Raw genomic sequence first — 11,969 nt, forward strand, 5'->3', positions numbered from 1 at the left:
AGACAGACAGTGAGGGTCCGTTCGCTCATCCCGCAAACATTCATTGCACGATCTCTCACGAGAGGCTGTTCCAGGGGATGGGGACCCAGCAGAGAGCTCCCCGTCCTCGATGGCACGGAAACAGGTTTGGAGATGGAGTGGCGTCATGTTTAACAGCCAGATGACCCAGGTTCCAATCCCGACTCTGCCACTTGCTCAAGTGACTTCAATCTGAGACCGACTTCCTCACCTGTAATGTGATACTAACGCGAGTCCCTAACCTCATACAGCTGGCATGAGGATTAAATGTGATAATATTTGTAAAGCCCTTGGCAACCTGCCTGATTTGCATTTTAAGTGGAAACAGACAAGCATTGGCTCACACAGGGAGTCAGGAACCTGGGTTAGAAAGGACCCCCTGGTTTTCCAGTCCCCCAGCCTCCAGGTGGCCGGAGACCACTTCCCCCATCACCCATTCCCATGGTCACACCCTGGGCCCTATCTCCATCCAGAAGGGCTCCACCTCTGAAACCACAAAATTCCGCATCCCACTCCCTGACCACAGCCTCCAGAGCTGTGGGTGGCCCTGCCCTACCTGTTCTGACACCTCGAAGACACTCTGACCCTCCTCATGCAGCCTCCCCACCAAGCCCCTTCTGTCTGAGCTCCCTTCGCCCCCGCAGTCCGCCCCTTTACCCTTGTTATCCTCAGCTCCCCTGTTGCAGCATCCCTCCCACCATCACCCAGCCAACTGCTCAGAGGTGCCTCTTTAATAATTGTATTTATTTATTTTTTCCCCCAAAGCCCCAGTAGATAGTTGTATGTCATAGTTGCACATCCTTCTAGTTGCTGCATGTGGGACGCGGCCTCAGCATGGCCGGAGAAGCCGTGCGTCAGTGCGCGCCCGGGATCCGAACCCGGGCCACCAGCAGCAGAGCGCGAGCGCCTAACCGCTAAGCCACGGGGCCGGCCTCAGAGGTGCCTCTTTAAATTCTTCATCACCAACACCCCACCCCTTAGCCTCCCCAACCCCAGCCACCCATGTGCCCCTTGAGAAGGGCTGGCCTGGGTCTCCCATCTCCCTGGACCGGCCCTGCCTCCACTTCCTGCCACCCGACCCACACCTCACCACAGCCTAACCCACCCTTCCTTCTTCCTTCCTGGGACAATGGAAGAGGCGTCTTTCCTCCTGTCTGGGGCTAATGTCACATTCCTCAGTTGCACCATCCGCCCCTTTGTTCTGGCTCATCTCGCACCCACGAGTTGTTGAGAGCCCTCTGCCTGGGTTATCATCACAGGCGCCAGCACTCAGTGTTGTGTAACCCTGGGCGGGCGACTTCACTTCCTTATCTCTACGTGGAGGATTGTGAGTGCCTTTTGCACGGGACCGAGGGAAGGGTTCGGTGAGTTAATTTACAAAAAATGCCTTAAAACGGTGTTAGACTCACAAATCAGTGCTCGAATGGGATTGACTCTCCCATCACCACCAGCCACAGTAGAAGATTCAGCGGGTGGAGCAGAGACTCAGAAAGTCCTGGAATTTGTATGCTTCCTCCTGCACGTACCAGCTGGATGACCTTGGACAAGCCACTTCCCCTCTCTCAGCCTCAGTTTCTCAGTCTGTAAAATGGGCACAAGAAAGGACCTATCCCACAGAGTCCAGACTTCCCATACCTCACTTCTCATGTTCTTCTGTTCTCCCTATCTCTCACTCTGCCTCAGCCACACTGGCTTCTTCACCGGTCCCCACACACACCAGACCTCCTCCCACCCCAGGGCCTTAGCACATGCTGATTCCTCTGTCTGGAACAGTCTTCCCCCAGAGATCCCCGTGGCTCACTCCTGACCACCTTCAGGTCTTTGCTCAAAGGTCACTTCAGTCAGGCCTTCCCTGACCCTACCCTCTGCCTGCTTCATTAAGGTTTTTTTTTTTTTTTGCTGAGGAAGACTGGCCCTGAGCTAACATTCATGCCCACCTTCCTCCACTTTATGCGGGATGCCGCCACAGCATAGCCTGACAAGCGGTGCGTCGGTGCACACCTGGGATCTGAACCCGGGCCACCAGCAGCGGAGCTCGCGCACTTAACCGCTACGCCACGGGGCCGGCCCCTTTATTATGATTTTTCATAAAAATTGAAATTTTTTTCATTTCAATTTTTCATATGATTTTTTTAATCACTTTCTATTTTGTTTAACTTTCTTTTTCTTGATTGCCTCCCCTTCCAGAATGTCAGCATCACCAGGGGAGAGATTTCTGTTTCTTTTGCTCGTTGCTGTATCCTCAGAGCTTAGAACCATGACAGATACATAGTAAGTATCAATAAATATTTGTTGAATGGAAGGACAGAGAGTGAGGAGGGAGGGGGAGAAAGAAAGAAAGGAAGGAAGGAGGGGAGGGAAGGAGGGAGGAAAGAAGATAACCCACATAAAGAAGTTACCCAGGGGCCAGCCTGGTGGCGTAGTGGTTAAGTTCACACACTCCACTTCGGTGGCCCGGGGTTCACAGGCTCAAATCCTGGGTGCAGACCAACACACTGCTCATCAAGCCATGCTGTGGCGGCGTCCCACGTACAAAATAGAGGAAGATGGACATGGATATTAGCTCAGGGCTAATCTTCCCCAGCAAAAAGAGGAAGATTGGCAACAGATGTTAGCTCAGGGCCAATCCTCCTCAGCACAAAAAAAAAAAGTTACCTGGATAAACAAAATGTGGTCTACCCATACAATGGAGTATAATTCCATCTTAAAAAGGAAGGGAATTCTGATACCTGTTACAACATGGGCAAACCTTGAGGATACTATGCTGAGTGAAATAAGCCAGACACTAAAAGACAAATTCTGTGTGATTCCACCTATACGAGGCACCTAGAATAGTCAAATTCATGGAGACAGGAGACAGAACAGTGGTTGCCAGGGGCTAGGGTGAGGGAGAAACGGGGACTTAGTGTTTAATGGGTGCAGAGTTCCGGTTGGGAAGATGAAAATGTTCTAGAGATGATGGTGGGGATGGTTGCACAACCATGTGAGTGGACTTAATGCCACTGAGCTGAACACTTAAAAATGGTTAAAACGGTAAAGTTTTTGTTATGTATATTTTACGACAATAAAAAAGCAAATTAACTTTTACTTAAGTTTTGAACATGAAAACAAAATAAAAAAGAAGAAGACAACAGTGTGCTTGGCTGTGCCAAGCCCTCAATAAATGTCAGCTACAGTGTTTGTTTTTTCCTCTCTCACGACCAGCCCTCACTGGTCACACACGTTTCTCCTCCCCCCACGTCTAAGAGTCGTCTTTCTTCACCCACAGGTTCCTCCATTCCTTGATCTTCTCCACCCACCTCCCCGCCTTCCACTCCCCACAAAATCTCTCTCTCCAAAATCTCCAGTCACCTCTCTGTCATTTTTCCCAGTGGCCACCCAGCTATGTTGATCTGTGCTGCTTCCTCCTTAATTTTTTTTTTTTTTGCTGAGGAAGATTAGCCCTGAGCTAACATCCTTAAAAGTTATCTCAACTTCCCAACACCACTCTCTCCTGATTTTCCTCCTAGCTCTTCAATCGTTCCTTCTCAGCCCCCTTCCCCCTAAGCTGGGGGTCTTCCCTGGGGTCCCGGGCAGATGCCCCTGGTCTTCTCACTCTATGCAATCTCTCTGGGTGGGCTCCACACGTTCTGTCTTCCGGGGTCTTCTGCACCAGTCATGCCCCACTGTTGTTTCTAACCAGACAGCTCTCCTAAGGTCCAGACCTAGGTCTCCAGTGAGGACCCTAAGAGCTCTTCTCTCCCCTGTTCAGAATCACCCTTGGACCCATGCCTCTCCTGGCCACTGCTCCCAGTAGCACTCTGAGCTCTGTCAGATCCTCCTGCCAGAAGGTATCTACTCATAGCTGCTCACCTCCCTCCCACCCCACCCCCCACACTCCCTTCATCCCCCTGGTGAACTCCTACTCATCCACAGCAGGCCCCAGCTTAGACAGCCCGCCCTCCGGGAACCCTTTTCCCACTCCTAGGGCTCCATCAGGCCCTTCGACATCCCTGGTCAGAGCACACATCACCCTGGACCGAATTTCCTGCAGCCCCGTTGGCCTTTCCTTCCAGACCGTGAGTTCCTTGAAGGCAAGGACTGTGAGCATGTGTTCGTTCGTTCATTCCTTCATCAGATATTTATTGAGGACCCAGGTCGTGGCAGACAACACTGTGCTAAGCAGGTGGGTGGACTGGTGAGCAAGGTAGCTCAGAGTTCAGAGCCTGGAGGGAAGGGCATGAGTAAATTGGCAAGGACACTGGTGGGGGGGGGTGCTTAGGGGCTGGGATGGGGAGCAGAGCAATAAGGCGGTTCACTGAGCCTCATCTGTGTCTGCATCGCCAGCCTTTCTCTCAGGCTCCCTCAGTTCACAGAGGCCTTGCGCTTAAGCAGAGCGTTCTTTCTAGGAAGAGGGAGATTCGTGTTTACCGGGGCCCTCCAGCTCAGCTGAGGGTCTCCCTACGTCCATCAAATCAAAGCTTTCTGCTCATATCGGGGAGGGGGGCTTGTGTCTACCCGGAAATTCTGTTTTGTTGTTAACTATTTATTTATTTTTAAATCAATATTGAATTTATGTATTTATTTATTTTATTTATTTATTTATTTTTATTTTTTGCTGAGGGAGATTTGCCCTGAGCTGACATCTGTGCCAATCTTCCTGTATTTTTTATGTGGGACGCCGCCACAGCATGGCTGCCAATGAGTGGTGTCGGTCCGTGCCCAGGAATGGAACCCAGGCCACAGAAGCAGAGCATGCCGAACTTAACCACTAGGCCACGGGGCTGGCCCCTGTTGTTAACTCTTTATTTTGAAATAATTACAGACTCACTGGAAGTTGCAAAATAATAGTCCTGAGAGTCCCAATGCCCAGCACCCAGCTTCCCCCAGTGATCACACCCTAGATGGCTGCAGTTCAACATCAGAACAAAACCGAGGAGGGTACCGCACTGTTAACTAGACTCCAGCTCTCATCCCGTGTCCGTTGTTCATGTGCATCTACTTGCCTGTGGGCACGTGTGTGCACGTGTGTTTCTATGTAATTTTATCCCGTGCATAGATCCGTGTAACCACAACAGCATCAAGATACAGCACTGATCCCCCACAGAGCAGCTCCATTGTGCAGCCCCACCTCTACGTTCCCAGAGAATTAACTCCTTACACGGGGTTTATGCATCTCACGCTTCTGGCTCACCAGGGCCTGAGCCCAGGCTTTCAGCTCAAAGCAGCAAGGCCCCTCAGCAAAGCCAGTTCACAGGACACAGAAATGCATGCAGCAGAGGTGGGAGTGTGGATTCGGATGCACAGTGGGAGTCCCCAGGTGTGGAGACAGGGACGGTGGGAGGGAGAGTGCAGAGAGGCGGCCTCCTGAGTCATTGCGTGGAGGTCCGGGATGGCCCAGGGTAAATAGCAGTTATTAGGGAGTTTAAGAGGCTGGGGGAGGGACTGAGGCTGGCAGGCCTCGCCCCAAGTTAGAGTGGGTCCCCGAAATCCAGGGCCCCACCTCGGGCTGCCTGGAACCCTTCCCCATCTCACCACTGTCTCTCCTGCTCTCTGTGTGTCTCTGTCCCCCTCTCTCTGGGTCCCTGTCCCCCTCCCTCTCGTCTCTGGCCCCCTCTCTCTGGGTCCCTGTCCCCCTCTCTCTGGGTCTCTGTCCCTCTCTCTGGGTCTCCGTCTCCCCCCCTCTGGGTCTCTGTCTCCTTCTCTGGGTCTCCATCCCTTACTCTGTCTCTGTACCCCACTCTCCCATCCCTCTGCAGAGCCCAAGTTGGGGGACATCAGTTCTGCACTGTCCCTCCTCCTTGCCGGGGCCCCTCCTGCCCCACCTTCAGGGTTTCGAGGACCAGGAGGTGAGATGCATGGGAGAGAGGACTGCCCAGTGCTGCTCCCTCCCGCACTCCTTCTCCTGTGGCTCCCCATCCCCAGTCCCTACCTCTCTCTCTTCCTCTTGTGCTGTCACCTTTCATATATGCCTGCCTGTCTCCTCTTTCTCAGTGTCCTCTGTCAGTGTCCCCATCACCCACCTCGTATCCACTGCTCCCTCCATCTCCCCATGTTATCTGCCGTGTCCTGCATCCTCTTTCTCTCTCTTCCGTGGTACCACCCTTTCCTTCCATCGCCTCTCCACCTCCCTCCGTCACCACTGCCATTATTCTACGTGTGTGTGTTTGGGGGTACCTCTGCCTCTCTCCTCTCTCCCCACCTTTTTCTCTTTCTTTGTGTCTGTTTCTATTCTGTCTTCGCCTTCTTCGCTCTGTTTTTCGTCTTCTCTCTCTCCGCCCTTCCACACTCATCTCTCCATAACTTTGTCTCTGTGCCTCCCCTCGCCTCCTCTTGTCTTTTTCCGTTTGCCTCCTCTGTCTCCACCTCCCTCAATTCTCCCTACCGTGGACACTTTTCTCTCTGGGCCTGTATTTCTCTTACTCTTTGCCTCTCCTCCTTCGTGTTACTTCTCTCACATTTCCCAGCCTCTCTCTGCCTCTGTCCCTGCCCGCTTGGCCGCACCCAGCGCCTTCCCCTGAGCCCCTCCACCCTGTCTGCCCTGCCCTGGGGTCCTCCTCTCTGGCTTCCTCCCAGATTATAAAACCTTCACTGGGCTGGTGGGCGGGCTCTCATTACTGACTGTGGCCGCTTCTCTGGCCACAGAGAGGAGGGAGGAGACGGGATTGGGGAATTCTGAATAGGAACTAAGTAGGCAATTACAAAGATGTCAGGAGAAGGGCAAGGGCAGGGCCAGCAGCAGGACCAGGGATAAAAGGCCTCCACAGAGTGACAAGGAAGCGATGCCACTCGCACCTCTTCCAAGAGGGAGACAACAGGGCCCGGTCTGAGCCTTGCCAAGCCTCCTCCCCCCAGCCACCAAGGAGCCCCCGGACCCTGCCCTCCTGCTTTCTGGCCTCTGCTCTGTCTCTGATCCATGTCTCTAAGGGTCTTGATCTCTGTGTGAGAGGCTCTCTCTGTCTCTGTCCTTCTGGGTCTCTTGCAGCCTCCCCCTCTCTCAATCCCTGTCTGCATTTGCCAGAACCCAACCAGTGGCCCCCAGAATGTTCCTCCTGCTGACAGCACTTCAGATCTTGGCTGTAGGTAAGAGAGCAGTGGGGTCTGGGGTAGGGGTCCTCTGGAGACTCTGAGAAGAGATGGGGAAAGGTCCTAGGGACGCAGGATGCTCATGGACGACCTGATGAGAAGGAGTGGCAAGGAACTTGGGGATCAGGGCTGAGAAGCGTGCTGGAGGGGGTTGAGTTCTGAGTTGTGGAGGTGTCAGGAGATGGCGGCACAGGAGAGTCGTAGGAGATGGGGAGAAATGAATGATGAATTGTGGAGAACTATGGGGTCATATTAGAAAGGAGGGCCACAGGACGGTCCTTGATTGTGCTAAGGAGAAACCAACATGGGAAAGACGGAGTGTTGTCAGAAATGATGGTGGGGGTGACGATGGGGTGGTGGGCTCATGGCAGGTGGCCTGGTGTGGTGGGCGGAGAGGGTGTTGGGCGAGATAGTGGGTCCTGGGGGGTCACATGGAGTGGAAAGGTTGGGGAAGGGACAGGGAGCTCCTTGAACGTGTTGGAGATGGATTAATGGGGGAAATGTGGCATATTGTGAAAAGTGATGATAGAAAGTATTCGTGATAAAGAAGTCATGAAGAGCAGATGTATGAAGGCCCTAGATGAGGTGCCATGGGATCAAATAATAGATATTATGGAGGTGACTAGGAGGGTCAGAAAACTCCCTATTGTGTTGGGGCAATAATGGGGGCAGCCTTGGTCATATCTCATATTGAGTGGGGCTGATAGAGATGGGTGGTTTAAGGGTTAGGCAAAGAAGAGAGGGATTTGTGGGTCCTGGACACCCTAGAGGGTTGGGGGGTGGAGAGTGTTTACTGTGCTTTCCCCACCCCACCCCACCTCTGCCTGTTCCTAGCCGTGGCACAGAGCCAAGGGGATGAGAACAAGATAATTGGTGGCTATCCGTGCAGACAGAACTCTCAGCCATGGCAGGCAGCCCTACTGGCAGGTCCCCAGCGTCGCTTCCTCTGTGGAGGGGCCCTGCTGTCAGACCAGTGGGCCATCACTGCTGCTCACTGCGCCCGCCCGTGAGTGACCCCCTTTCCTGTTCCTGCACCAAGTGAATTTCTTAGTCTAGAGCCCCAGAGCCCAGCTGAGAACCTGGAACCCTGTGTAGAACCCAATGTAGTAGCTGGGTCCTGGTTTGGGGTCTAGATAATTGCCTAGAACCGCAGACACAGCTCAGAACCTGGAATCCAGCCAGAAATCTTGAACTTAGTTTGGATTCTGAAAGCAGATCAACAGCTTAGAACCCATACACCAGCTTAGAGACTCACAGAGAACCTAGAACCTAACACATAACCTAGAGATCCATCCAGAGACCAAGCTCTACAAAGAGAGAAAGATCAGGAGCCCATTCTAGATGGGTGGTTGAATGCAGGGCACAGTCTACATTCAGAAACTCAGGACCCCTCTCAGAACACTGTCTAGAATCCAGAGTCCGATCCAGAACCTACAGTCCAGCCACAAATCCAGAACCTCACTTATAGCTAGAACATACACCTCAGAGCATAAGATAGAGACAAATCTGGAACCTCTCCTAGATCTGATGTTTAATCCAGATTGTAGTCTGCATCTCCTCTTTGAGCAGCCTAGAACCCAGACCTCAACCCAGCATCTAAATCCCAGAATGTAGGCCATAATCTGAAGCCCCATACAGAACTTAGAGCCCCTCCAAGATTCTAGACCTAACTTAGAACCTAGACCCCAGACTAGAAGTAAAAGTCCAGATGAGAGCTCACCCAATGCCTATAAACCACATCTAATGCCATAAACTGAAGTTCAATTTAGAACCTAGAGTACAGAACTCAGCCCAGAGTCTAGAATGCAAAGCCCAGAATGCTAACCAACATCTAGAACCTTGGATCTAGGCCATATCATGGAGCTCCATCTAGAACCCAGAGCCCAACCTTACGTCAAGGGCTCAGACCAGAGTCTAGAACCAAGAGCCCAGATTATAACCTGTAATTCAATCTGAAACAAAGCCTGACCTAAAATCAAGAACTCAGACTAGTGTTTAGAACATTTAGCTCAACCAGAGCACAGAACTCAAACCATTGTCTAAAACCCAGGTCATAAACCAGAGCGTAATCAGGAACCCAGAACTCAGTGTAGACACTGGAGCTTATATCAGTATCTAGAACCCAGAATCCAGCCATCATGCAGAGCTCAAAGTAAAACCCTCAGCCTACCCTAAAACCGAAAGCTCACACCAGTATCTAGAAAGTATGCCATAATTCAGACTCAATCTAGAACCCAGCTCCTATCTTAGAGCCAAAAGTTCAAAATGTCTAGAACCCAGAGGCCAGGCTAGACTTGAGATGAAGCCTTCCTGGAGCCTATTCCAGAATATCAATTCTGATTTAGAGCCTAGAGCCAAAGCCCAGAGTCTTAGAACTCAGAGCATAGAACCAGGCTCAGACTCTGGAACTGAGTCAACAATGCCCAACCATCACCTTACACCCAAGCCAGAAGACAGAGCACAGTTCAAAAGAGGACCGGGAGGATGGTGGGATTGGGCCAAGAGAGGATGCCCAGGCGGTGGGAATTGGTACAGGAGGCCAGCAAACACTCAGCCTGCAGATAGAGGGAGGCAGGTTAGACTTGGGGAAAATGCATCACCAGGGAAGAGAACGGGGCTGGAGGTGGGGGAGGGGTCTCCATGTCAGATCCTAAGCAGCACTACTCTTGGGGTCATGGGCCAGGATCCTTCAGGTCGCCCTGGGCAAGTACAACTTGAAGAACTGGGAGGCCACCCAGCAGGTGCTGCGCGTGGTTCGCCAGGTGCCACACCCCCAGTACAACTCCTGGACCCACAACAACGACCTGATGCTGCTGCGGCTGGAGCAGCCCGCTCGGCTGGGGAAAGCAGTGAGGCCTATCACTGTGGCCAGTTCCTGTGCCAGCCCGGGGACTTCCTGCCGTGTGTCAGGCTGGGGTACCACATCCAGCCCCATAGGTGAGGACTCGTGCATCCAGGAAAGGAGGGGGCTAAGGGCCTGATCTCCAGGGCTGAGGGAGGAGGGGCTGGGGGCCCGGACTCCTGGGTCTGAGGGAGGAGGGGCTGGGGCCTGGACCCCTGGGTCTGAGGGAGGAGGGGCTGGGGGCCCGGACTCCCGGGTCTGAGGGAGGAGGGCTGGGGGCTGGACTCCTGGGTCTGAGGGAGGAGGGGCTGGGGGCCTGGACTCCTGGGTCTGAGGGAGAAAGAGGCTGGGGCCCCGGATTCCTGAGTCCTGTGGGAGGTTGGACCCCAGTCATAACCTCTCAGTGCCCCCCCAGCCCAGTACCCCAACTCGCTGCAGTGTGTGAATATCAACATCTTCTCGGATCAGCAGTGTAGGCAGGCCTATTCCGGAGCGATCACCGCAGGCATGGTCTGTGCAGGGGTCCCCCAAGGCGGGAAGGACTCTTGTCAGGTGAGGCCCAGAGGGAGAGCTGGAGGAGGGGGATTGTTTGGGGCTGGGACAAAAGGATCTCGGGGGCATGAAAATCAGCAGAGGTCCCCGGAGACCGAGAGAGATTGTCATAGCCAGGTTACACTGCCTCATAGCTGTGTGCCCTTGGGTAATGGATCTAACCCCTCTGTGCTTCAATTTCCCCATCTGTTCAATGGAGTAGCACCTCTAAGAGCTGGAAGAGATGGTCCATATAAAGAGACACACACAGTTTTCCGGAGACAGAGGGGCCCAGTGAGACGCAAGGGCCAAAGACAGCGCAGGCACCAGTGGAGAGGGACAGAAGGGACCCTAGCCCCCAGGGCTGATATCTCCAGAGCCCCTGCTAGGGGTCTCAGCCCATCTCCTTCTTCATCTCTGATGCTGGGGTCTCCACACCCATGGTTCTGGCCATCTGTTCGTGGGCATACCCCTCTCTGTGTCTCCCCCTCAGGGTGACTCTGGGGGACCCCTGGTGTGCAAAGGACAGCTCCAGGGCCTCGTGTCCTGGGGGATGGAGCACTGTGCCCTGCCTGGCTACCCCGGGGTCTACACCAACCTGTGCAAGTACCACAACTGGATTCAGGAAACCATACGGAGCAAATGATCACCAGTGTGACCAAACTTTAGCTGTCGGATATGCTTCCTCAGACACCGCTCTCTCCACTCAGGACGGGGGTCTGGGCCCCTGGCCTCTCCCCCTCCCCTAGACCCAGGGAGTCTCCGCCTCCGGCCCCTCCTCCCTCAGACCCACCAGTCCTGACCCCCAGCCCCCTCCTCCCTCAGACCCCGTGATCCGGGCCCCCAGCCCCTCCTCCCCACCCAGACCCTCCTCCCTCAGACCCAAGACTCCAGGCCCCCAGCCTCCTCCTCCCTCAGACCCAAGGGTCCAGGCCCCCAGCCCCTCCTCCTCCCCCAGACCCAAGACTCCGGGCCCCCCGCATCCTCCTCCCGCAGACCCTGGAGTCCTGGCCCCCAGCATCCCGATCTTGACCCTTAGCTCAGAACTCCTCTCTCCCAGATCAGTTCCTTCAGGTTTTCTCTCCCCACCCCCAAAACATCACCATCATTATTGAAGACCCCCCTAGACACAGAGGGCAAGAACCTGAAGGCACCAAACTGACACCATATTCCAAAGAAGGCAATTTTCAAAACTTTAAAACCGGATAAATAATGATAATAAAAGTTGAATAACCATAAATGCCGTTCATCTGTTCCTTTAACTCATTCAACGGGTATATACACAGCGGCCCCAGTGTGCCCAGCCAGGGGTCGTGTTCTGACAAGACAAGCGGCTGAATGAGGGTGCATGTTGTTCCCTGGGGGTCTGCCTGCACGCCCCCCCATCCATTGTGTCTGGCGTGGCAGAAGGAGACGCCTAGCCCCACAGTGTGACTCTGAGCAGGACTGCCCCCCTAGCCTCCTCCCCGGGTCCTGTGAGCAGCAACTGCTGAGATTCAGGGCAGGGAGGGCA

The 11,969-nt window shown here is 53.8% G+C and overlaps 1 protein-coding gene across 1 annotated transcript; it reads left to right on the forward strand.

Moving 5' to 3' along the window:
* The first annotated feature begins 6,596 nt into the window (after positions 1-6,596).
* Positions 6,597-11,686, forward strand: KLK14 (kallikrein related peptidase 14). Its single transcript, XM_087421274.1, has 5 exons — positions 6,597-7,080; positions 7,918-8,089; positions 9,767-10,020; positions 10,341-10,477; positions 10,950-11,686. The coding sequence occupies exons 1-5, from the start codon at positions 7,041-7,043 to the stop codon at positions 11,100-11,102; spliced, it is 756 nt and encodes a 251-aa protein (XP_087277400.1). The 5' UTR covers positions 6,597-7,040; the 3' UTR covers positions 11,103-11,686.
* Positions 11,687-11,969: the final 283 nt, after the last annotated feature.

Source organism: Ceratotherium simum, chromosome 33 (assembly GCF_057802395.1).
Source record: "Ceratotherium simum simum isolate JZ-2026a chromosome 33, ASM5780239v1, whole genome shotgun sequence".
Taxonomy (NCBI): Eukaryota; Metazoa; Chordata; class Mammalia; order Perissodactyla; family Rhinocerotidae; genus Ceratotherium; species Ceratotherium simum.

Coding starts and splice junctions, on each gene's coding strand:
- KLK14 (XM_087421274.1), top strand. CDS start 7,041: ATGTTCCTCCTGCTGACAGCACTTCAGATCTTGGCTGTAG. Junction 8,090..9,766: donor GCTGCTCACTGCGCCCGCCC/GTGAGTGACCCC, acceptor GTCATGGGCCAG/GATCCTTCAGGTCGCCCTGG. Junction 10,021..10,340: donor TACCACATCCAGCCCCATAG/GTGAGGACTCGT, acceptor GTGCCCCCCCAG/CCCAGTACCCCAACTCGCTG.